The sequence below is a fragment of the Oncorhynchus nerka genome, linkage group LG14, assembly GCF_034236695.1.
Source record: "Oncorhynchus nerka isolate Pitt River linkage group LG14, Oner_Uvic_2.0, whole genome shotgun sequence".
NCBI lineage: Eukaryota > Metazoa > Chordata > Actinopteri > Salmoniformes > Salmonidae > Oncorhynchus > Oncorhynchus nerka.
In genome coordinates, this window is record NC_088409.1 from 66070497 (window position 1) to 66097156 (window position 26660).

Consider the following 26660-nt stretch of genomic DNA (forward strand, 5'->3'; position numbering starts at 1 on the left):
TTACAGTGGCACGAAAAAGTAGGTGAACCCTTTGGAATGACCTGGATTTCTGCATAAATGACTCATACAATTTGATCTGATCTTTATCTTAGTCACAACAATAGGCCAACACGGTGTGCTTCAACTAATAACACACAAACAATTATACCAACCTATGCAGCAATCCAGGTCATTCCAAAGGGATCACATACTTTCCCTTGCCACTGTATTGCTAAAAGTCACCGTGTCCCAGAGAGATCTAAACATGACGCAGGGTGAGCCTACACAAAGTGTTTCTAAAATCCTCTATGGGAAAAAATGTATGGTGGAAAAACGACTGGGACCATTTCCCTATTTAACTGCTTGGTTTTATGTGTATTATGACTCATACTGTGGTGCTTTATTGGTCTCATTGCTATTCTGCTGTCTTGCATGCACCTACTGTAATACAGTACAATAACATAAGCATCAATGAATATGTGAATATGCATGATGATTGAGGGTAGATGCAGAGCTCATAATGCAATCATCCCCCTAGCCCTCTGTTGTCATTATGTGACTTATAGCCAAGAACCCAGATACAGTCTTCCTCTCTCTCTCTCTCTCTCTCTCTCTCTCTCTCTCTCGCTCATATTCTTCCTCCCTCTCTTTCTTGTCTTCCCATCTTTCACACTTTAGCTCTCCTTATTTCCCTCTCATTTTCTACCCCCCCCACTCCTCTCTCTCTCTTCCCTCCATCTCGCTTCTCTCCTCTTCCTCTCTCAGTCCGTCTGTCAGATGTGTTGTTGAGTTATGAGGATTTGTGTGAGTATGTGAAGCGGGACAGAGTGGTGTCTGGTGACTCCGAACAATGAATAATTGGTCTGGACAGCGTTCTGCCACCTTCCAGGTCCCCTGCTGTCGTCATGATGTCGCACAAACCTTGTCTACAGCCTGTCACCTCCTCCACCCGCTCAGGTGTAATGGAGTTGTCACCTGTGATCTGATCTGAAGTCAACTGTGTTTAACCCTCTAATGGTTCAGGTTAGGATTGTTGGGAGGGTAATCTGATTCTAGACCTGTGTTCAGTGGGGCAATTTCAACTTGGAGCAACAACACACCTCAGTGGCAGACACACTGCCTTCCTCTCCCCCTCCCCTCCATGATTCTCTTTCTCTCTCCATCTTTTTATTCCCTCTCTAAATCAACTCCTCTCCCCCTGCGGATCTCTGCATTGAGTCGTTTACGGCGAAGGGGGAGAATAGCGGGAGCGTTGCATGCTTAAAAGCACCTGAGACGTGTTCCAATTTGGTGTTGGGCAATAAAATGTGTGTATGTCGGGCAGGCAACTGTGTCCCTCGTTATCTGTAGTGCTGACAGGGCAGAGAGACAGAGATGGGCATTGAGGTGTGCCTGTCCAGCCAGCTGAGGGACCAGACACAGTCTGAGTCTCACAGTTTCTCTCTGACTTAAAGGACTAGTTCACTATTTTACAACTTGATGTTAGATGGTTTCTCACCCTGAAAGTATTCTATGGCCAGGAGAAACTGGAATCCATGGTTCCGTTCCCTTTATACAACCATTACTAACTTTAGCCACCGCTAGCAAAGAATCTATGGAAGTGATGGGGGCATGTGAGCATGTATTTTTTTTTATGGCCAAATCACCTTTACGTAACATCAAATCAAATATGTAATTGATTTCAGTTGATTTTAACATTTTTCAAAACATGCTCACATGCCACCGTCACTTCCATAGATTTTTAGGTTAGTGGTGGCTAAAGTTAGCTGAAGTTTGTAATGGTCGTTTTAAAGAAAATTGAACCATGAACCAACAGTTTGTCCTGGTCCATAGACGACTTTCAGGGTAAGGAACCATCTAACATCAAGTTGTAAAATAGTGAACTAGTCCTTTAACTGCTGGGCTAGCTGTTTTTTATGCCTTGTTGCAGAAAAGAGAAGGATCTCAAGAGAGAAGCTATGGCAATATAAATGTGTAGCTGTTGAGATTAGGGTTGCAAAGCTACCGGTAAATTTACCAAAGTTCATGGAATCTTCAGTAATTTTGGTAATTAACAGAAAATCTTTGGCAATCTTATCGGAACTTTGGTAATTTATACTTGAATAACTATAGAAAATAGCCCAATTACTGAAAAAGGCATCTAATCAACAAATCAGCATTATTTTTATTAACTCTGCAACTCTTCCAACTATTGACTTCTTTCACAACTTCCACCAGTTTGACGCCAAAAGATTGACAACAAATACATATTGACATAGTCAATAAATAAAAAGTTAGTAAAATAATATATAAAGGATATTTCATGCTGAAACCTTCATATTAAACACCAATGGTATTCACTAAATGTATGGTTTATATTTAGGATGTTTTACAGCTTTGTCATACATTTATTTTATTTTAAAATCATGTTATTTAAATATTTCATATATTTTACATGTGTTAAGGCCACGCAGAAGGGCGAGAGATGATTACCGACACCTGTGATAATCTGAAATACCCAAATGGGCCACTAGATGTCTTGTGATAGATTATATAAAATCCTTGAAAGATACCAACATTCTGGTAGTTTACTGTTAAACTTTCAAAGTTTCCAGTAATAAACTCTCCCTTTGCAACCCTAGTTGATAGAGTGAGAGTGAGTCTCAGCCTTTTGAAGAAATCATTTCTAACTATGACGTCTGTAAGAGAGACAGGGAGAGAGGGAAGGAGAGAGAGGCAGAGAGAGAGGGAAGGAGAGAGAGACAGGGAGAGAGGGAAGGAGAGAGAGGCAGGGAGAGAGGGAAGGAGAGAGAGGCAGGGAGAGAGGGAAGGAGAGAGAGACAGGAAGAGAGGGAAGGAGAGAGAGGCAGGGAGAGAGGGAAGGAGAGAGAGGCAGGGAGAGAGGGAAGGAGAGAGAGGCAGGGAGAGAGGGAAGGAGAGAGAGACAGGGAGAGAGGGAAGGAGAGAGAGGCAGGGAGAGAGGGAAGGAGAGAGAGGCAGGGAGAGGGAAGGAGAGAGAGGCGGGGAGAGAGGGAAGGAGAGAGAGGCAGGGAGAGAGAGACAGGGAGAGTGGGAAGGAGAGAGAGGCAGGGAGATAGGGAAGGAGAGAGAGGCAGGGAGAGAGGGAAGGAGAGAGAGACAGGGAGAGAGGGAAGGAGAGAGAGGCAGGGAGAGAGGGAAGGAGAGAGAGGCAGGGAGAGAGGGAAGGAGAGAGAGACAGGGAGAGAGGGAAGGAGAGAGAGACAGGGAGAGTGGGAAGGAGAGAGGCAGGGAGAGAGGGAAGGAGAGAGAGGCAGGGAGAGAGAGACAGGGAGAGAGGGAATGAGAGAGAGGCAGGGAGAGAGGGAAGGAGAGAGAGGCAAAGAGAGAGGCGGGTGAGAGGATGTTAAACTGAGAAGTATCAGGACCCTAACAATAAAACGTTGAGTTCTCTCCACTTTGGTACATGGTTAAAGAGCCTGAGGGACGATGCAGACCCGGGCCTATATTTCTCCCCCTCCCACAGGAGGCCTCTCCTGGCTTGGCTACTTTAGTTAATTACCATCCCCTGCCTTCCCTCTAATTAGCAGTAGCCTTCAGTTTGATGTAATCAGCCTGAAGTGGGCTTCCATCTTCTGCTCCTACGCCGATCCTGATCTCTCCTGTCACACTGATGACTCAGGTCACAACTTAGAATTATAACTCATGAAGTTAATGAGCAAACTCTCTCAAACTTCACTGGTTGTATCCTTACAGGGCAGGGTAAATGTCAATTCTATTTCCATTCAGTCAGTTGAGGAGATAAACGGAAATTCCAATTCAAAAATGAAAATGTGCCATTTATTTTCAATTAAGATCCTTCTTGCATCAACACCATCATTCCACATGAATTCTACTCCTTTCGTATTATCTCCTGTCTGTCCTCTGTAGGCTGGTGGCAGTGCAGAACTGCAGATAGATGTGTCCATTCTGTTAAGGGTTTATAAGGTCTGCAGACACAAGATAGATGTGGAGCACTGCGGCTGGGTGACTGATTCACTCCTATTAAAACAAAGACATATTACACAAACTCAGCATTCCAATTATATTTCACCCAGGAAAGAACACACTGCAGATAGGCTCCTGTTTGGAGTCTGATGTGCTTGTCATCTTAATGAATCTAATGAATGGCTTTCTACACTGTTCAGGGAAAAAATATGCCACTTTATGTTTTTCTAGCAACTCATTTCACACTTCATTAACGGCTAACGTTGTTCATCATATCAAATGCTACATTGATAGAATCAGGTGTTAATCGTCAACCTAAATGTAAGCAGCTTTCCTCAGCTAACCCATCCTGCATGAAACAACATGAAACACACACACACACACACACAACCCTACCCGCTTTCTCTAAACTCACATGGTTTTAACACAGAGGCAATTGTCACATGGTTAGGCTGAATACCTGTCTTTCACATACCCTGTTGATATTCAGTACCAGTGAGTCGTTTAGCCAGTCAAAGATCAGATCTCCATTGTGGACATCTGACATTCATCAATGACAGCCTGCCTCCCTCTCCCAATGCTCCCACAGGGTTTTGGTATTTGGTATCTTGGGGTAGAGGTAGTTGGTATCTGGGGACCGTTGCTCTGTAGCAGTGGATCTTTTTTTAGCCATCTGCCTAACAAGACATGGCAGGAGATTGTGACCTGAGAGGAGAGGGTTGTTAGAGTCCCCATGTGGGATTTAGTGTCTCCTAACCTAACAGGTCATTTCCCCACTCAAGGCTTGAGGGTTGTACCACAGCCATGTCCAGTCCTGTTTTTGACGGTTCAGTGTCTATTGTGTGGTTCAACTCGTCTTACTTCAAGGGGGGTTCTTTTTATTCCTGCTCTTCTGACATGAAAGAAAAAAGAGAGAGAGAGAGAGAGAGAGAGAGAGAGAGAGAGAAGGGAGACTGTTCTCCCTGTGTGGAAGCCTCCAAGGTCACTGTCTGTGTTCCTCCGTCAGAGTGGGTGAGTTCCTGACGAGGCAGACAGCTTCCATTTCTCAACGACTGTCAGGCGGTCTGTTTTTTAAACGCCTGTGAGACGGATATAAGCAGAGGAATGAATATGTTCTCTGTTTTTCCGAGTATTACCTGAAAGTGTTTTTTTCTAGCCCTTATCTCTCTGTCAGTAATAGGACCTCAGTGATATCTGTCAGATAGATAGTTTCACCATGCAGCCCAGCTCTGGGTGATTGGCAGGTAGGCAGTTCCAGGTAGATCTGGGATGAATTCTGTGCCCCTCCGAGCGCCCATATGACGGGTGAGGCCTGTTGGCTGGCAGTTTCATAGCCACCTCACTGTTCATTGGCACTGCAGGGCACAGTGATAGAAACACAACAGGGTTGAGGTGCCTGGGGTGAGCCGTACTGTGTGATGTTGACTGGTGAACTTCCTTTGACCGCCTGTCCTAAATCAAAAAAGTACAGTAAAAGTCATCTGCAGTACGGTCTTCTTTTGAAGATTGGTTGAAGACATCGATCAAAAGCCTTCCGAGTGAACTGACATGGACATCTCTATCATGTCGTTGAAGATCTTCTCTGACGCTTCACAGATGTTTTCTGGTCCAATTTGTAAAGGGCAGAGAGGCATTTTGGATCAAATAATTGCTATGGCCTTTACTTGAAGGGAGGTAATAAAGGAACTTCAAGAAGGTTGGGTATCGCAGTTGAGGGTGTGGGGTTGTAAGTGTTGGGGGGGGGGGGGGGGGGGGGGTACGTAGAGGACTAAAACACACTAGATTAGCCTCCTGTTGACAAGCTAATTGCCTGGTGAGACTGTTAACTCACCCACATCACGTTCCTCACTGGATGAGGAACCCAAAAGTGTCCCAGCTTCCCTAAAGGCATTTAACTATCTGGTAGCTCACTGCCTCTGTGACCAATTGGCGTTTGGGGGATCTGTCTGATGAGAAGTGGGGGAAGTGGGAAATATGGGAATGGGGGGGTGTGAGGGGGAGATAGCGATAGGGCCCCCGCTGCCTCTCTCTTTGGGGAGATCCCTGATGGTGGTGTCCCCTCTGTAGCGAGGAGAGTGTCTCAGTGAGGGGTCTTTGAAGTAGTGCTCTTTCATTACCAGGCCTTAATCCTTTGTGCTGCTATTATATATTTATATATCTGCACACCGCTCCCATCCTCCTCCAATAAACTATGTTTAGAGGTTTAAATCTGGGCCGCGCAGCATATGTGTGTTATAGGTGGTTGTAATGCTCTGAGTCTTAATTTGATACCCATGTCTGAAAATGCTGTACTGAACAAAAATATAAACACAACATGCAACAATTTTTAAGATTTGACTGAATTACGGTTAATATCAGGAAATCAGTCAATTGAAATACATGAATTAAGCCCTAATCTATGGATTTCACATGACTGGGCAGAGGTGCAGCCAGGCTCACCCACAATGAGTTTTCCCCCACAAAAGGGCTTTATTACAGACATAAATACTCCTCAGCACCCCCCCTGAACCTCCACAGATGATCCCGCAGATGAAGAAGCCTGATGTGGAGGTCCTGGGTTGGCATGGTTACACGTGGTCTGCGATTGTGAGGCCGGTTGGACGTACTGCCAAATTTTCTAAAACAATGTTCATTTCAATTATCTGGCAACAGCTCTGGTGGACATTCCCTCACAACCTGAGACATCAGTGGCATTGTGTTGTATGACAAAACTGCACAGCTCTGGTGGACACTCCCTCAAAACCTGAGACATCAGTGGCATTGTGTTGTATGACAAAACTGCACAGCTCTGGTGGACACTCCCTCACAACCTGAGACATCAGTGGCATTGTGTTGTATGACAAAACTGCACAGCTCTGGTGGACACTCCCTCACAACCTGAGACATCAGTGGCATTGTGTTGTATGACAAAACTGCACAGCTCTGGTGGACACTCCCTCACAACCTGAGACATCAGTGGCATTGTGTTGTATGACAAAACTGCACAGCTCTGGTGGACATTCCCTCACAACCTGAGACATCAGTGGCATTGTGTTGTATGACAAAACTGCACAGCTCTGGTGGACACTCCCTCACAACCTGAGACATCAGTGGCATTGTGTTGTATGACAAAACTGCACATTTTAAAGTGGCCTTTTATTGTCCCCAGCACAAGGTGCAGCTGTGTAATAATTATGCAGTTGAAATCAGCTTCAGGTGGATGGATTATCTTGGCAAAGGATAAATTCTCACTAACAGGAATGTAAATACCCTTTTCCCCAACATTTGAGAGAAATAAGCTTTTTGTGCGTATGGAAAATGTGTTGGATTTTTTTTTCAGCTCATGAACCATGGGACCAACACTTTACATGTGGCGTTTATATTTTTGTTCCGTGTATATTACCAGTTCCAATCATAAAACATGTCAGAGGAATAACATGTTTGTGTTAACCCTGTCTCAACCCTGTGAGTGCAGCTGTCCATATGTGCATTCAACAGTGGTAAATCTCAGGTGACATTTTAGCCACTGAGCTCAGACATCAGTTCAACTACGACTTGTGAACTCAATGTGAAATCAACAAAACATTTCACCATGTCATTGGATTAAGGGTAAAAGATGGGTGAAAAAAAGACAAAATGTCCGTATGTTGATGATTTTTTTTTGCAAAACCAACTCGTTTCCCACGTTGATTCAACGTCATCACATTGATTTTTGGGGATTAAAAGGACTTGGAAATAATATTGATTCAACCAGTTTTTGCCCAGTGGATGTTCTTTACTACTTTTGGATAGAGGTAGTGCACTATATGGAGAATAGGCCTTGGCCAAAAGGGAGATGGAGAATGAGATGTCAGAGGACTCTAGCCAAAAGTAGAGCACTATATGGAATAGGGTGTGATTTAAGACACAGCCAATGAATTCTGTGGACAGTGCTGCCCAGTGCCACCCTACTGCATGGCAGTCTGGCAAAAGACTGAGACTAAACAGAGCTTGGTAACAAAACAGACCACAACCCTCTGGGCCAAAACACAGGTCTGTCCAGAAGACTAGATCTATCTTTATGTTCCTCAACACAGCACTTCAGTTACAAAGGACATGACAGCAGTATCCTTGAGATGTCCAAGGCTACTTATAGCTTATGTATTCACAGTGTGACAGAAACGGTTCCAAACCTATTCAGAGCACCAGGGCATCTTGAATTATTCAACTAGATATAGTGTTGGGCTCTTTCTTTCTCATCTCTCCGCTCTCTCTCTCTCTCTCTCTCTCTCTCTCTCTCTCTCTCTCTCTCTCTCTCTCTCTCTCTCTCTGCCTATATTTCTCTCTCTGGCTCTTTCCCTCAATATACCATTCGCAAGGTCAGTGAGTGCAGAAGGCAGGGCTACTGTTCTGTCGTCAGTTTGTCCTCAGAGCAGCCTGCTGGGATAGAGCGCTGGAGAAGTTGAGACGCCGCTGTGGCAGGGAGCTTCTTTGCTTTGTGTGTGAGCGTTAAGTTGAATGCACTGGAAAGCAGAGATACGTGCGAGGCTGACTTGTGCGGACGACAAAAACGCGCGGAGAGAGACACATTCACATTCTCTCGCCAATCACTCTGTGAGTTTGTGTGTGCATGCGCTGAACAGTAGAAGCGACGTTTGACGTCTGTACCGGGAAAGAAGAGAGGAGAGGCGATCTGGGAGCGCACAATTATTTTTTAACTCATCTATTTTAACGTGTCTTTTTTTTAAACTCATTCTCGGTAGGGCTCAAGGGTTGGGCTCCGCGGCGGATACACACAGAGCAATGACTGGACTGGCATACGCTCTCAACAATCTACCGGCTTTCTCTAATATCTCCGGGTAGCGGATAATATCCTCACCATCTCCCGAGTGTACTGACAAATAAAGACCCAATTGTTGACTGGTATTGACTTTAAAATGTCTTGAGACAAGAGATCTTACAGAGAAAATGACAGTAAGTATTGGTGCTGCGTTTGTTGTGATGACTATTCAACCCATAGGCTGGGCTATTTGCGTTACCTTAATTTAGGTCTTCTATAGGTCATCGGTCATACTAGATTTATTTAGAATAGGCTGTTTTCTGTCATTCAGACATTTTAATATAGGGCGTTTGCAGGTTAGTAGACTATCATTAGTACAGTCGGTGCTTGAGCTGGTTTATTATAGGATATAGGCTGTCTTATTCAATAGCCTATATCAGCCTAACCATGGAGGGGTAAACAGTGTTTATTGATATGTAGTGCAGTGTGGTCTATTGATAGGAACCCTGTCGTCAGTGTGGACTCGTTATTTTGGTTGTCATCTGCGTTGTGAAATTGGATGGTACTGTCACCGCTGTTGCCGGGGGATGAGGTTTTCCCGTTACTTTTTGGGAACATTACATCATTTGAGGATGAATGACTCTGCAGATGGCTATTTGCCCTCTATCTGTTTCTGAAGTTGATACAGTATTTACCTGCATTAAAGGTTTGTATTAATTGGCATCGACTGAACACACTTTACCACAGCGGGTGGGCTATTGCACAGAGCAGAGGTTTGGGTAGCCTAAATGACACCACGAGGCATGGGCGTTAAATGTAATGACCATTTAGCCTAATAAGCAAGTGCAAACTGGTTTTGTAGCTTATTCAAAAGTACATTAAAACGACAGGGGTTTATTATTGTGGCCAGTGTCCCCTCCAAGACACAAATTAAACACAAAACACCCGCCTTGCTGTCGGGGTGGGGTTCCGCGCAGCTGTCAATTTGCATGTATTGTACGGCCAAATCCACCCAGTGTAGGCTACGAGGTTAATCGGAGAGAGGATGAACCAAAGCGGGGCCCACCGCTCCCCCGCCCGGATGTCTTGACGGGATTTTTCTCCTTCTGAATCACTTTAAATAATAAGGCTACACATTTTACACGGACTCAAATGAACCGATGCCAAACATTGTATTAATATGATAATACAGGAGCTGGAAGCGTCACTTTAATTCCGACGTGTTTGATAGGCCTAGAGCTGTTCTATTCTTTTTAGAATTATACAGGCTACGCTACACTCATTCCCACCAATTGAGCCGTTGCGCTTTTAACGACTCGCAGGTTGAGATTTAAAACGGATTCCCACGGCTTCCCCACTATAGGCTAAAGTGGTAGCCTACTTTAATGGCTGGAGCTAAAGGAAACACGCCATGATCCCTTATCTAGCTTCTTAGTTATAATGTACAGAGTAGGCTAATATAATCGTTTTTGAATCATCTTGGAATGGCAGGCAGACTTTCGAATAAAAGCAACCGGATGGATCATTGTAGCCACATTGTAACGAACGCGCACCACTCTTTAAACGCCTGCGCATGGATTCGTGACCTCGTGTAGGCGATGTGTCAAATGTAGCCTATACAACATTCTGATCTCGAATCTTAATCATAAACGTGACTGGACTCGGGGATATGGGGCGAGGTGCAGGATGCGCGCATATGTCCCCGCCTAGACGTCAACTAGCCTACTACGACATTGGCACGAGGTGCAAGCTATCAATCGGTGTGTCAACCCCCTTTTCAGATGTTGTCCTTGTTAAAATAGTCCACATTCACAATATAAAATCAATGTAACGAAACATTGCCATTTTGCGAGAGTGTGAGTTACAGTGAGCCACTATTGCCAACAGCTCGACTGTTGCCAGCCTGACCCCCCAGATTATACTGGGTCTGTCTGGGTCTGGGAGAAGAAATGAAATAGCAGTCCCGGTGGATGTAGGGAGGGGGGGGGGGTGTCAGAAAGGATTAGAACAATCTATCAAACAAGGATCTTTACTGTAAAGAGATTGTATGGTTATTGCCTAGAATGAGCAAAGAATTATAAAGATACTGAAATTGTTTTTAAATCCAAGTCTCTGGATGGAACAACGGTCCATGTTCCATAAGAAAAAGGTTCATTAGGTCTGAATGAAGTTGTGTTCTGTATAGTGACACTGCGTCAATAAATTGAACCTCTCTAAGGAGTTGAGTCACAGTTTTGAATCACTGGGTAGATTAATTCAACTGGCGACTAACATCAGTGATGACACAGACATAAAGTTAGGTGTGCTGTGTATAGATTAGGTGCTGGTATCATTTCATCTGCAGGTTTGCTTATAAACTGCATATGAACCGTTATTACATAGTTATAAGCAGACCTTAAATATTAACTAGTGGATACCACGTTTATGTCTCTGTGTCCAGTATGAACATTTACATTTACATTTAAGTCATTTAGCAGACGCTCTTATCCAGAGGGAAGTTAAGAGGTCGTTTCCCCAGCCAGTGCTAACTAGCGTTAGCGCAATTATTGGAAGTCTATGGGTATCTACTAGCATGCTAAGTATCCCTTTAAGATAAGTCTTATCGAATGTGGTTGGTGGGAAAAAAGGGTTACTGTTGAGGTGCTTGTCTCTGTTGGTGGTTGTACTGATTGTTTTTAATGTCAGGGTTTGCCATTTTTGTATTCAAATGTATTGTAATCACTTCGTCAACACTTTGTGAACTCCATTCTTTGGTGTATTTCGAAATGAACAGGCCACAAGAAAAATGAAGGACAATAAACATCATCAATCAATCAGTCTTGGTGTGTTGGATGCATAACAATTCGTTTTTTCCAGTTGTGACTTTGAATAAATTGCTGCTGCTTGTTTTTCATTAACTTTTAAAAGTGATGCCAGGCGCTATGTTAATGCGGCCGCTGAAAATAAGAGGTGAAAACACCCAAAGAGGTTCAGGTCACGCTGAGATTTGTGGAGGCCCATAAACAAGGTGGGCATTTTCATTAAGTTGGCAATCAATCAGACAGTGATTGCTCTGGCACTGGGCAACAACAGCAACACACACTGTGGCCTCACACTGCAGACAGTCAAGGTTAGACAGCCACCCATCCGTTTAAGTCACTCACAGCCACTGCAGTGCATGTTATATATAAAGCCATGGCAGTGGCATTCCCCTCGGGACGATTGGAGAAAGAGATTGGTATTCCTCACATTGATCATTATTGTTGGGAAGACATTGCCAAAGACACAGATAAGGAAATATGAACAAATATGAACAAACAGGAGGAGAGAGTCAGTCTGAGAGGAGAGGAGAGAGTGGGTCTGGGAGGAGAGGACAGAGTGGGTCTGGGAGGAGAGAGAGTGTGTCTGGGACGAGAGAGTGGGTCTGAGATGAGAGGAGAAGTTGTCTCGGGGAGGAGAGGAGATAGTGTATCTGGGAGGAGAGGAGAGAGTGGGTCTGGGAGGAGAGAGTGGGTCTGGGATGAGAGGAGAGGTTGTCTCAGGGAGGAGAGGAAATAGTGTATCTGGGAGGAGAGGAGAGGTTGTCTCAGGGAGGAGAGGAGAGAGTGTATCTGGGAGGAGAGGAGATGTTGTCTCAGAGAGGAGAGATTGTGTCCAGGAGGAGAGGAGAGGTTGTCTCAGGGAGTAGAGGTTGTCTCAGGGAGGAGAGGAGCAGTTGTCTCAGGGAGGAGAGAGTATGTCTGGGAGGAGAGGTTGTCTCAGAGAGGAGAGGAGAAGAGAGAGTGTGTCTGGGAGGAGAGGAGAGGTTGTCTCAGAGAGGAGAGGAGAAGAGAGAGTGTGTCTGGGAGGAGAGGAGAGGTTGTCTCAGGGAGGAGAAGAGAAGAGAGAGTGTGTCTGGGAGGAGAGATTGTCTAAGGGAGGAGAAGAGAAGAGAGAGTGTATCTGGGAGGAGAGGAGAGGTTGTCTCAGGGAGGATAAGAGAAGGGAGAGTGTGTTTGGGAGGAGAGGAGAGGTTGTCTCAGGGAGGTTATGAGAGGTTGTCTCAGGGAAGGGAGGAGAGGTTGTCTCAGGGAGGAGAGATTGTGTCCTGGAGGAGAGGTTGTCTCAGGCAGGAGAGAGTGTATCTGGGAGGAGAGGAGAGGTTGTCTCAAGGAGGAGAGATTGTGTCCGGGAGGAGAGGTTGTCTCAGGGAGGAGAGGAGAGATTGTCTCAGGGAGGAGAGGAGAGATTGTCTCAGGGAGGAGAGGAGAGATTGTCTCAGGGAGGAGAGGAGAGAGTGTGTCTGGGAGGAGAGGAGAGAGTGTGTCCGGGAGGAGAGGTTGTCTCAGAGAGGAGAGAGTGTTTCTGGGAGGAGAGGAGAGAGTGTGTCTGGGAGGAGAGGAGAGAGTGTGTCTGGGAGGAGAGGAGAGATTGTCTCAGGGAGGAGAGGAGAGAGTGTGTCTGGGAGGAGAGGAGAGAGTGTGTCCGGGAGGAGAGGTTGTCTCAGGGAGGAGAGGAGAGATTGTCTCAGGGAGGAGAGGAGAGAGTGTCTCAGGGAGGAGAGGAGAGATTGTCTCAGGGAGGAGAGGAGAGAGTGTCTCAGGGAGGAGAAGAGAAGAGAGAGTGTGTCTGGGAGGAAAGGAAAGGTTGTCTCAGGGAGGAGAGGTTGTCTCAGGGAGGAGAGGAGAGATTTTCTCAGGGAGGAGAAGAGAAGAGAGAGTGTGTCTGGGAGGAGAGGAGAGGTTGTCTCAGGGAGGAGAAGAGAAGAGAGAGTGTGTCTGGGAGGAGAGGAGAGATTGTCTCAGGGAGGATAAGAGAAGAGAGAGTGTGTTTGGGAGGAGAGGAGAGGAGGAGAGGTTGTCTCGGAGAGGAGAGAGTGTGCCTGGGATGAGAGGAGAGGTTGTCTCAGGGAGGAGAGGAGAGGTTGTCTCAAGGAGGATAGGAGAGGTTGTCTCAGGGAGGAGAGGAGAGGTTGTCTCAGGGAGGAGAGGAGAGATTGTCTCAGGGAGGAGAGGAGAGGTTGTCTCAGGGAGGAGAGGAGAGAGTGTGTCTGGGAGGAGAGGTTGTCTCAGAGAGGAGAGACTGTTTCTGGGAGGAGAAGTTGTCTCAGAGAGGAGAGAGTGTGTCTGGGAAGAGAGGTTGTCTCAGGGAGGAGAGGAGAGGTTGTCTCAGGGAGGAGAGGAGAGAGTGTGTCTGGGAGGAGAGGTTGTCTCAGAGAGGAGAGAGTGTGTCTGGGAAGAGAGGTTGTCTCAGAGAGGAGAGAGTGTGTCTGGGAGGAGAGGTTGTCTCAGAGAGGAGAGAGTGTGTCTGGGACGAGAGAGTGGGTCTGAGATGAGAGGAGAGGTTGTCTCGGGGAGGAGAGGAGATAGTGTATCTGGGAGGAGAGGAGAGAGTGGGTCTGGGAGGAGAGAGTGGGTCTGGGATGAGAGGAGAGGTTGTCTCAGGGAGGAGAGGAAATAGTGTATCTGGGAGGAGAGGAGAGGTTGTCTCAGGGAGGAGAGGAGAGAGTGTATCTGGGAGGAGAGGAGATGTTGTCTCAGAGAGGAGAGATTGTGTCCAGGAGGAGAGGAGAGGTTGTCTCAGGGAGTAGAGGTTGTCTCAGGGAGGAGAGGAGCAGTTGTCTCAGGGAGGAGAGAGTATGTCTGGGAGGAGAGGTTGTCTCAGAGGAGAGGAGAAGAGAGAGTGTGTCTGGGAGGAGAGGAGAGGTTGTCTCAGAGAGGAGAGGAGAAGAGAGAGTGTGTCTGGGAGGAGAGGAGAGGTTGTCTCAGGGAGGAGAAGAGAAGAGAGAGTGTGTCTGGGAGGAGAGATTGTCTAAGGGAGGAGAAGAGAAGAGAGAGTGTATCTGGGAGGAGAGGAGAGGTTGTCTCAGGGAGGATAAGAGAAGGGAGAGTGTGTTTGGGAGGAGAGGAGAGGTTGTCTCAGGGAGGTTATGAGAGGTTGTCTCAGGGAAGGGAGGAGAGGTTGTCTCAGGGAGGAGAGGAGAGGTTGTCTCAGAGAGGAGAGATTGTGTCCTGGAGGAGAGGTTGTCTCAGGCAGGAGAGAGTGTATCTGGGAGGAGAGGAGAGGTTGTCTCAAGGAGGAGAGATTGTGTCCGGGAGGAGAGGTTGTCTCAGGGAGGAGAGGAGAGATTGTCTCAGGGAGGAGAGGAGAGATTGTCTCAGGGAGGAGAGGAGAGATTGTCTCAGGGAGGAGAGGAGAGAGTGTGTCTGGGAGGAGAGGAGAGAGTGTGTCCGGGAGGAGAGGTTGTCTCAGAGAGGAGAGAGTGTTTCTGGGAGGAGAGGAGAGAGTGTGTCTGGGAGGAGAGGAGAGAGTGTGTCTGGGAGGAGAGGAGAGATTGTCTCAGGGAGGAGAGGAGAGAGTGTGTCTGGGAGGAGAGGAGAGAGTGTGTCCGGGAGGAGAGGTTGTCTCAGGGAGGAGAGGAGAGATTGTCTCAGGGAGGAGAGGAGAGAGTGTCTCAGGGAGGAGAGGAGAGATTGTCTCAGGGAGGAGAGGAGAGAGTGTCTCAGGGAGGAGAAGAGAAGAGAGAGTGTGTCTGGGAGGAAAGGAAAGGTTGTCTCAGGGAGGAGAGGTTGTCTCAGGGAGGAGAGGAGAGATTTTCTCAGGAGGAGAAGAGAAGAGAGAGTGTGTCTGGGAGGAGAGGAGAGGTTGTCTCAGGGAGGAGAAGAGAAGAGAGAGTGTGTCTGGGAGGAGAGGAGAGATTGTCTCAGGGAGGATAAGAGAAGAGAGAGTGTGTTTGGGAGGAGAGGAGAGGAGGAGAGGTTGTCTCGGAGAGGAGAGAGTGTGCCTGGGATGAGAGGAGAGGTTGTCTCAGGGAGGAGAGAGAGAGGTTGTCTCAAGGAGGATAGGAGAGGTTGTCTCAGGGAGGAGAGGAGAGGTTGTCTCAGGGAGGAGAGGAGAGATTGTCTCAGGGAGGAGAGGAGAGGTTGTCTCAGGGAGGAGAGGAGAGAGTGTGTCTGGGAGGAGAGGTTGTCTCAGAGAGGAGAGACTGTTTCTGGGAGGAGAAGTTGTCTCAGAGAGGAGAGAGTGTGTCTGGGAAGAGAGGTTGTCTCAGGGAGGAGAGGAGAGGTTGTCTCAGGGAGGAGAGGAGAGAGTGTGTCTGGGAGGAGAGGTTGTCTCAGAGAGGAGAGAGTGTGTCTGGGAAGAGAGGTTGTCTCAGAGAGGAGAGAGTGTGTCTGGGAGGAGAGGTTGTCTCAGAGAGGAGAGAGTGTGTCTGGGAGGAGAGGAGAGGTTGTCTCAAGGAGGAGAGATTGTGTCCGGGAGGAGAGGTTGTCTGAGGGAGGAGAGGAGAGGTTGTCTCAGGGAGGAGAGGAGAGATTGTCTCAGGGAGGAGAGGAGAGGTTGTCTCAGGGAGGAGAGGAGAGAGTGTGTCTGGGAGGAGAGGTTGTCTCAGAGAGGAGAGAGTGTGTCTGGGAGGAGAGGTTGTCTCAGAGAGGAGAGAGTGTGTCTGGGAGGAGAGGTTGTCTCAGGGAGGAGAGGAGAGAGTGTGTCTGGGAGGAGAGGTTGTCTCAGAGAGGAGAGAGTGTGTCTGGGAGGAGAGGTTGTCTCGGGGAGGAGAGGAGATAGTGTGTCTGGGAGGAGAGGTTGTCTCAGAGAGGAGAGAGTGTGTCTGGGAGGAGAGGTTGTCTCAGGGAGGAGAGGAGAGAGTGTGTCTGGGAGGAGAGGTTGTCTCAGAGAGGAGAGGAGAGAGTGTGTCTGGGAGGAGAGGTTGTCTCAGGGAGGAGAGGAGATAGTGTGTCTGGGAGGAGAGGTTGTCTCAGAGAGGAGCGAGTTTGTCTGGGAAGAGAGATTGTCTCAGGGAGGAGAGGAGTGGTTGTCTCAGAGAGGAGAGGAGAAAATGTGTCAGAGAGGGACTGAAACGGTGCCAAGGAAATTAATGTAGAGGAAGGAAGTTCTACCGGGGCAGGAAGTTTTCTGTGGTTGTTGGTCTCAAACCACAACAGTAATCTCTGTATGCACACTTCCCTAAATGCTCTGTTTGTGTCCCTCTCTTCCTCTCTCTCTCTCTCTTTCAACCTCTATCTTTATCTCAATATCATCATTTCTCTTTTCAACCTCATTGTTTCTTACCTCTATTTATATCTATTTTTCTCCATTCCTCCTCTCTCCCACCTTTCTCTCCATCCCTGTTTCTCTCTCCACTGCAGGACTACCGGGAGGATGGCATGGACTTGGGGAGCGACGCCTCCAGTCGCTCCAGCTCCGAGTCCAACTCCAACAAGGTGACACCCTGTTCTCCCTCCTTAGACCTGGCATGCCTGGAGGACTACAAGTCCTCCCCATCCCTGGAACTGGCAACCTTAGAAGGGGACTACAAATCCTCTCCCTCCCTGGATCTGGCAACCCTGGAGGATGAGGACTATGAGGAGGATGAGGACTACCAGGAGTACAAGAAGAAGGTGATTGAGGAGTGGAAGAGCGAGTACGGGGACGACTACAGCTCCCAGCAGGCCCCTGGCCAGGAGGAGGGTGGGGTTGTGGTAGGTGCGCCAGGCGGGGGCTTCAGGAAACCAGTGAACAGCCGCAGTCTGGCCGAGGAGTTCCAGGATGTGAAGCCTCCACCCCTTCCTACTCACAGTGGACACACAGCCACCTTCGCTGCTGCCGTGCCTGAGGAACTGAAACAGAATGGCAACCTGATCCTGCCCCACTCCCCTACCAGGCCAGTACCCAGGGGCACGGGGGCCACCAAGCCCAGCCACAGGCGCCCCAGCCGGGTCAGAGGCGGCGTTGGAGGAGGGGGCGTTGGTGGAGGAGGAGGAATAGGAGGACGGATGGGGGGATACAGAGAGGAGGAGATTGTGGAGGAAGAGGCCCTGCCCACCATGGACTGGGCAGCTCTGGAGAGACACCTGGCGGGGCTGCAGAGCAGAGAGCAGGAGAACCAGAACCTCAATCACAACCACAGCCTGGGAAAGACCGCCTACACCTCAGTGAGTGGAGACGTTTGTCTGTGTGTATGTATGCAGGCATGTCTGTGTGTGTTTGCGATTTCTGTGACAGTTGTGAGGATGCAGTCATGGTGGTGGATGGTGTAGGATGAAGCATGGAAGCGTGTCAGTTGTGAGGATGTCAGTCATGGTGGTGGATGGTGTAGGATGAAGCATGGAAGCGTGTCAGTTGTGAGGATGTCAGTCATGGTGGTGGATGGTGTAGGATGAAGCATGGAAGCGTGTCAGTTGTGAGGATGTCAGTCATGGTGGTGGATGGTGTAGGATGAAGCATGGAAGCGTGTCAGTTGTGAGGATGTCAGTCATGGTGGTGGATGGTGTAGGATGAAGCATGGAAGCGTGTCAGTTGTGAGGATGTCAGTCATGGTGGTGGATGGTGTAGGATGAAGCATGGAAGCGTGTCAGTTGTGAGGATGTCAGTCATGGTGGGACAAATCAAGCCAGATATTGTATGAAGTGGTGCGTGAAAATCCCTCAGACATGGAAAGAGGTTGTGGGTCACTGGGCCTGTGCTATTGTTGGTTTCACAGATAGTAGAAAGCTGGTATTTATACGGGCAATAATTGCAACAGCACAATATATCTCCAGACTCCAGGTTCTAAAGGACTCCCACCCTGCTGTGTGTGGGGGGGTTGTTGAACATGTTCACTGTCTTGTTTTCCTGCTTTCTCTGTGATCCCTGAGGATTGCGTCATGCGGTAATCCGACAGTTATCTGTGTCAGGTGGACTTGGGGAATATTATATGTGTGCAGGAATGCTGGGATAAGGAGAGATTAGTGGGGTAATGTGGCACTAAGCTATGTGCTGCTGCTAGCTGTGTGCTGCTGCTAGCTGTGTGCTGCTGCTAGCTATGTGCTACTGCTAGCTGTGTGCTGCTGCCAGCTGTGTGCTGCTGCTAGCTATGTGCTACTGCTAGCTGTGTGCTGCTGCCAGCTATGTGCTGCTGCTAGCTATGTGCTGCTGCTAGCTGTGTGCTGCTGCCAGCTACAGTATGTGCTGCTGCTAGCTATGTGCTGCAGCCACCGGTGTGCTGCTGCATGGAGTCCTGACTCCTTCTCAGCTCCCAGTCAATCAGCAGGGCTGGAGGAGCATGGTAAAACACAACAGGGCTGGAGGAGCATGGTAAAACACTGCAGCTGGAGGAGCATGGTAAAACACAACAGGGCTGGAGGAGCATGGTAAAACACTGCAGGGCTGGAGGAGCATGGTAAAACACAACAGGGCTGGAGGAGCATGGTAAAACACAACAGGGCTGGAGGAGCATGGTAAAACACTGCAGCTGGAGGAGCATGGTAAAACACAACAGGGCTGGAGGAGCATGGTAAAACACAACAGGGCTGGAGGAGCATGGTAAAACACAACAGGGCTGGAGGAGCATGGTAAAACACTGCAGGGCTGGAGGGGCATGGTAAAACACAACAGGGCTGGAGGAGCATGGTAAAACACAACAGGGCTGGAGGAGCATGGTAAAACACAACAGGGCTGGAGGAGCATGGTACAACACAACAGGGCTGGAGGAGCATGGTAAAACAAAACAGGGCTGGAGGAGCATGGTAAAACACAACAGGGCTGGAGGAGCATGGTAAAACACTGCAGCTGGAGGAGCATGGTAAAACACAACAGGGCTGGAGGAGCATGGTAAAACACAACAGGGCTTGAGGAGCATTGGTAAAACACAACAGGGCTGGAGGAGCATGGTAAAACACAACAGGGCTGGAGGAGCATGGTAAAACACAACAGGGCTGGAGGAGCATGGTAAAACACAACAGGGCTGGAGGAGCATGGTAAAACACAACAGGGCTGGAGTAGCATGGTAAAACACAACAGGGCTGGAGGAGCATGGTAAAACACAACAGGGCTGGAGGAGCATGGTAAAACACTGCAGGGCTGGAGGGGCATGGTAAAACACAACAGGGCTGGAGGAGCATGGTAAAACACAACAGGGCTGGAGGAGCATGGTAAAACACAACAGGGCTGGAGGAGCATGGTAAAACACAACAGGGCTGGAGGAGCATGGTAAAACAAAACAGGGCTGGAGGAGCATGGTAAAACACAACAGGGCTGGAGGAGCATGGTAAAACACTGCAGCTGGAGGAGCGTGGTAAAACACAACAGGGCTGGAGGAGCATGGTAAAACACATCAGGGCTTGAGGACCATTGGTAAAACACAACAGGGCTGGAGGAGCATGGTAAAACACAACAGGGCTGGAGGAGCATGGTAAAACACAACAGGGCTTGAGGAGCATGGTAAAACACAACAGCGCTGGAGGAGCATGGTAAAACACAACAGGGCTGGAGGAGCATGGTAAAACACAACAGGGCTGGAGGAGCATGGTAAAACACAACAGGGCTGGAGGAGCATGGTAAAACACAACAGAGCTGGAGGAGCATGGTAAAACACAACAGGGCTGGAGGAGCATGGTAAAACACTGCAGCTGGAGGAGCATGATAAAACACAACAGGGCTGGAGGAGCATGGTAAAACACAACAGGGCTGGAGGAGCATGGTAAAACACAACAGGGCTGGAGGAGCATGGTAAAACACAACAGGGCTGGAGGAGCATGGTAAAACACAACAGGGCTGGAGGAGCATGGTAAAACACTGCAGCTGGAGGAGCATGGTAAAACACTGCAGCTGGAGGAGCATGGTAAAACACTGCAGGGCTGGAGGAGCATGGTAAAACACTGCAGGGCTGGAGGAGCATGGTAAAACACAACAGGGCTGGAGGAGCATGGTAAAACACAACAGGGCTGGAGGAGCATGGTAAAACACAACAGGGCTGGAGGAGCATTGGTAAAACACAACAGGGCTGGAGGAGCATGGTAAAACACAACAGGGCTGGGCACCTCCAGTCTGGGAGGGACCAGCACTAACACAGCTAAATTGAAGATCCTGATTAGTTAATTATGTTTAATCAGGTGTGTTGGAGCAAAATAAAACCCAGGAGCCCCTGTTGTCCTCCCCTGGTCTACGGCCTGTGAGTATAAGGATGTGGCAGGAAACAAGACATGCCTATTAGATGGATCATTTGTTTTGGTGATTTTGTGTTTCGCCCAGCAGAGGGTGCTGTTGCAGTGTCATATGACTCGCCGCTGCAGGATTTCAGATCCACAAGCTACATCCAGGTCTGGCACTGGCAGGTTGACAGGCTACATATTGGAGTTGTTTTTTACATGACAACAACCAGGCATAGAGAATGTTGCTTCTGATGAATGTTTTATAGTTGATTGTCAGCTTGTGGTTAGGTGTGAAGAGGGCTGGAGAGATGTGGTTATAGAGTATGCTGGAATCTTGTCAAATCTGACACACACACTGTTTGTTGCCTATTGAGGTCAGCACTTTTGAGTCACTCTTGTTTAAATTTGTGTCTGCTTGAGTTTGTCTATTTATCTGTTGCATGTGTGTGTGTGTGTGTGTGTGTGTGTGTGTGTGTGTGTGTGTGTGTGTGTGTGTGTGTGTGTGTGTGTGTGTGTGTGTGTGTTCGTGTTTGTTCGTGTGTGGTCTGAGAGAGAGGAGGAGAGCAGTGAGGCTCCTTCGGCATGCTAACACCCAAGCCACTCCTCTCGGTCCTGACAGACAATAGCTGCTGCTGCTGTCGTTGTGTGACTGTCCTGGAGGCCTCTATCTCCCTAAGGCATGTCTGGAATGTGTGTGTGTGGGGGGGGTGACAGAAAGGGAGAAAGGGTCAAACATGGTATCTCCAGTACCATGCTGTATCTACAGTATGGGTCATCCGCTTGTGTCAATATTCATTACCTGTGTTCTCTGTGAAGCAGGAAGGTCAGCTCAAGGTTATTCCACAGGCCTTCTATGGGGGAAGTCTCCCTCCTTCCTTCCACCTAACTCTCTCTCTCTCTCTCTGGGATAAGGGACCGAGCAGGGAATGTCAGAGTACTGTAGAGAATAGTAGTGGTTATAGTTATAGATGGCACAAACACACACACACACACACACACACACACACACACAAATACACACACACTTGGTTTGTATAAGGTTTAGTGACACAGGGCCTACTGATAACACCTACAGTTTGCGGACCGTATACTAGGCCATGGAATTGTGATGTCCCTGCGTAGATAAGGAACTGGAAATAGCCCTGTAATCCTGACTGAGCTCGGAGGAGAGATATCAGAGCAGAGACAAGGGTTGGACTGAAACAAGCTTATTTCCTGTATGAATTCCAACATCCGGAGCACTTCTGCTATTTCCCAATATGGGAATGTCATTGGGATACACAGATTCAGGATACTGTGAGAGGACAAAGACATGTCTTTATTGAGGATGGGAGTGTCTGGTGGGAGAGGAGAGGAGGGGGCTTCTAACATGTTACATTTTAAGACATCCACTCAGGCCACCCACAGCCCAGCCAGACGGAGGGGAAGAGGGGTGGTGTCTGGCATGGATGGGTTTGGGGTCCTCTGAGAGAGCTTCAGAAGATCCTCCAAAACAGCTGGGCTTTTAAGATGGCTGGAGGTAGGGTGCATACCTTATTAATGCAGACAGACAATATGCATTTGTATGTGTTATCTACAGTTTGCCACATCTACATCTACTTGTACTGAACCTCAGCTACGATAGTAAGACCAGACCCTGGGCCAGTCACACACACACATCGATCCCTTAGGTGTGTCCGCTTCCTGCTAGCCAGCCTTTCATTGCCATGGCAACCATCTCCACAGTGTTTGCCCGGCTGGGAAAGGAAGTGTTGATTAATGTGGCTGGCTGTGTGGAGCTACAGTATGGCCACCGTTCAGCCTGCTGCCTGCTGCCCATACACCACAGAGCCAGTCAGTCTGTTTCTGTGTGCCTCTGTGCTATTGGAACCATGAACCACTGGGGTTAATAGCTGTGTTTCGTGAGGGTGGAACAGGGGTGTGGTTTCCACTCTAATATCTCCCTCCTCCCCCTGGATCTTGGTTAGGAAATAGAAAGGGGAAAGAATTTGAGGTGAGGGGTAAGGTGTGGTGGCACGTGGCGGTCCTCTCCACCCAAACCAAAACAATAATGTTATCCTTCATAAGGGCCAGTGAAGGCCTGTGTGCTTCAGAGGCTGTGAAATCATTTACCTCATAGGAAAGGTACTTTAATGCACACGTATGTTTAGTACTGCATTCACATTTGTAAAGGCCTATAGGACACTCATGTCTGAGAAAATATATACATCTATTCAGACACACGAGCACAGATCCAGTTAGATCCAGTCAGCTGTGGGTAGACGGTGTGCTCAGTTGTGAAGCTATGTTGTGACATGCAGCGCCCCTCCCATCACTCACATACCAGTGGAAGAGCAGGGAGAAAGGGAGGGAGGAGCTCGGCCTGAAGCTACATGTATATAAACATACACACCAGAGGAGGCTGCTGAGGGGAGGACGGCTCATAATAATGTCTGGAACAAACCATGTGTTTGATACCATTCCACTATTTCGCCTCAGCCATTACCACGAGCCACCAACCTCCTGTGGTACACACGCATACACCATATATGCAAGTCTGCACGCACACACACATAATGTATTCAGTGCAACATGGCTCAGCATGTGTTCCAACTTCAGTTTTGTGTGACACACATACACACGTACACACAATCATACTTGTACATATTTTCGACAGAATGCGCCTTTGAGCTAAATCCCTCAGCGTGTATTGCAAGCATCAGCACGAGGCTAGCAGATAGATGAAAAACACTCAGCGACTGTTCAACATGCGAACACACGTTTCTGTCTGTTTGTACCTCTGCAGGTGTGGCAACATGTCTCACAGGACTCATATTCCGTAGCATATCACCACACGGCAAAGAAACGAAAAGGCACACTGGCTAAATGCTTCCTGATGAGTTCAAAAAACATGCACGTTGACTTGACCACACACCACCCACATCTACCCACATGCACTGATACACACGTTTCTGGCAGGGCAGGCGGCATCCACGTGTTTCCCTGTCAGGTTTTATCACGGGATCAGAGGAGGGATGAAAATATCAGCATTTACCAATGACCCTGTTAGATCAGCTCTGTGGTTGACTAAAGTAATGGAATAACGTTTTCCTCAAGCTGTCGCTATCTACAAGCACGCAGCAGAGACAAAGCCTGAATCAACAGAGGAAGAGTGGAACAAGCTGTCCTAGATAAGCTCACATGGCTGAGGAAACAGAAGTATGTAACAGAGATAGTGTGTGGAAGCAAGGGAAGAGAGAGAGGTGGAAAATGGAGCCGTGGAAGTGAGAGATTTGAAGGGCTTGCCTTCTCTCAATCTCTCCTTCTCTTTTTTTCTCTCGGCCTCTCCCTATCTCTCTCTCTCTCTCTGTTTGGACTCTGTGATTATGTGGTTGTTGTTCTGTGTCTGAACTCTGCCCTGAGCGCTCCAGTACTAACCACTACCCTCAGACTGCAGTCAGCCCTGTGCCACGTTGAGAGAGAGAGAGGCGGGGGGAGAAGATTGTAGGGTAAGAGAAGTTTCTAGTGCAGGCACTCATAGAGGATATATAGAACCACAAGCAAAACACTGGGGAATGATGATAGAGTAGAGGGAAAGATAGAGAGGGGGAACAGAAAGAATGGAAGTTGGGGAGAGAGAGAGAGAGAGAGAGAGAGAGAGAGAGAGAGAGAGAGAGAGAGAGAGAGAGAGAGAGAGATTAAGTGGGAGAGAGATAGGGCAGTAGAGAGATTAAGTGGTAGGGAGATAGGGCAGTAGAGAGTGGATGGGGTTTGGGTAGAGGGCAGCAGAGAATGAATGGGGATTGGGTAGAGGGCAGCAGAGAGTGTATGGGGGTTGGGTGGAGGGCAGCAGAGAGTGGATGGGGGTTGGGTGGAGGGCAGCAGAGAGTGGATGGGGGTTGGGTGGAGGGCAACAGAGAGTGGATGGGGGTTGGGTGGAGGGCAGCAGAGAGTGGATGGGGGTTGGGTGGAGGGCAGCAGAGAGTGGATTGGGATTGGGTGGAGGGCAGTAGAGAGTGGATGGGGGTTGGGTGGAGGGCAGCAGAGAGTATATGGGGGTTGGGTAGAGAGCAGCAGAGAGTGTCTGGGGGTTGGGTGGAGGTGTTTGGTGACAGGGTTAAGAGGTGGGAGTGGATAGGCTAGGATCAGGTGGAGGGTGGGAGGGAGGGAAAGGTCCAGACCAGGGGAGGGCAAGGGGGGTTAGAGGTGGGCAGGGCCATGGCCAGGTGCTGGGGCTCCGGTGTCTGGTTCAGCCCCCAAGAGTCTGGGACTCTCCCTAACCCGCCTGTGTGTGTCAGTACCCGCTCCAGCACGCCAGGCCTCCTACACAGCTCTCACACACACTCCTCACACACTCGCGCTGTGGGCAGACCGTGCTGTCCAGGCTTCAAAGTCGGAATCTTTTCTCTCTCCTGCTGGTGCTCTACACACGTTACTGCTTCAAGGTTCTGGCTTTTCTCCAATTTTCCTGTGAGCGATCGCCAGCGGCTGGGAAGATCGTTTTTTAAATTAGTGGAATAGTTTGCAGCTTAACCTTGGATTCCACACAGCAAGTTGGGCAGTACACCCAGGTAAAAGTCCACTCCTCTCATATCAGGGGTGGTCACCTTAGTATAAACGTTGTACTTTGGATTGTAACTTGTTGTTTAGATCGTTTTGCACACTATTGTGCTTATCCTTTTTGACGAATGATATTGTCAGTTACTTCAATGTGTTATTGTACATAGAACATGTAGAGGACTGTAGGTTTTACTCTTTCACAGTCCAGCGTTCCACAGTACAAACACAGAGAGAACGAAGAGCCTGTGTGTTTCACCATAGACCCAGCACAGAGGAAGACCACGTGCCTTTCAGTAGCCGGAGGGGTGTTTTAGATTCTCCACCACTGTCTGCTATGTGGCGTCTAACAAAGAGCAGGTGTGTCTTGGAGGAGGAGAGAAGAGGGGGGGTTGATCCCAGCCATGATGCCTTATTACTACCTGGGACTCGCTGTTCTCTCTTTCTCTCTCTCTCTCTCTCTCTCTCTCTCGCTCTCTCTCGCTCTCTCTCTCTGACTACTCTTTCATGCCATGTTTCAACCTGAGAGAGTTTGACCTGACTAAGATCCAGTTTGAACCAATACATTGTCACAATCCGGCAACATTGTAACTCTGTGGTAATATAGTCAGTCGGCTCTGTCCTCTCGGCTCTGTCCTCTCTGCTCTGTCCTCTCTGCTCTGTCCTCTCGGCTCTGTCCTCTTTGCTCTGTCCTCTCTGCTCTGTCCTCTCTGCTCTGTCCTCTCTGCTCTGTCCTCTCTGTCTGGCGGTCTTGACTTTGCAGTGGACATAATCAGAGGTTTGTTCTGTTCAGCCTGATTTAGCTGTTGGCCTGGAGCAGTGTTGTCTTGTTGTGGAGGAAATATGCTTGAGGACTAAACCACCTGGCAGCTACAACAGGGAGTTAGACTGCGTCCCAGTGACTTGGTTTGTCTGGTGCTAATGCCGTTGACTCTCTAACCGTGTGTGGTCAGCCCTGTATAAGTTCAGCTCGTGTGGTTTGGTCAGGACCCTGTACGGTCATTGATGTTGTGTGGGCATGTTTTAGGAACCTTGAGAGTTTGTGGTCAAAGAGTGTTGGAGTCAGTGGGTGGGGAACTGTGCTATGGTCCAGCTGTGCTAACATGACCATGTGTCTGATCACAACTAGAGGTCAACCGATTATGGTTTTGCAACGCCGATACCGATTACTGGGGGGGGGGGCAAAAAAAAAAGCCGATGCCGATTAATCGGGCAAAAAAAAATATATATTCTTTGTAATAATGACAATTACAACAATACTGAATTAACACTTATTTTAACTTAATATAAAACATCAAAATCAATTTAGCCTCAAATAAATAATGAAACATGTTCAATATGGTTTAAATAATGCAAAAACAAAGTGTTGGAGAAGAAAGTAATATGTGCCATGTAAAAATGTGCCATGTAAAAAAGCTAATGTTTCAGTTCCTTGCTCAGAACACGAGAACATATGAAAGTTGGTGGTTCCTTTTAACATGAGACTTTAATATTCCAAGGTAAAAGGTTTTAGGTTGTAGTTATTATAGTATTTATAGGACTATTTCTCTCGATACCATTTGTATTTCATATACCTTTGACTATTGGATGTTCTTATA

General features: G+C 48.2%; 1 protein-coding gene across 2 annotated transcripts in view; it reads left to right on the top strand.

Moving 5' to 3' along the window:
• Nucleotides 1-8295: 8295 nt before the first annotated feature.
• LOC115141723 (schwannomin-interacting protein 1-like) overlaps nt 8296-26660 on the top strand; it is an 82472-nt gene continuing 64107 nt past the window's right edge. The window contains exons 1-2 of one of the 2 annotated variants that reach the window (XM_065000297.1): nt 8296-8496; nt 16765-17550. In XM_065000297.1, coding sequence (XP_064856369.1) covers nt 8401-8496; nt 16765-17550 — 882 coding nt within the window. In that variant the 5' untranslated portion in view covers nt 8296-8400. Of the gene's footprint in view, nt 8857-16764; nt 17551-26660 lie in introns of both variants that reach the window. The other variant, XM_065000298.1, reaches the window with a different exon arrangement.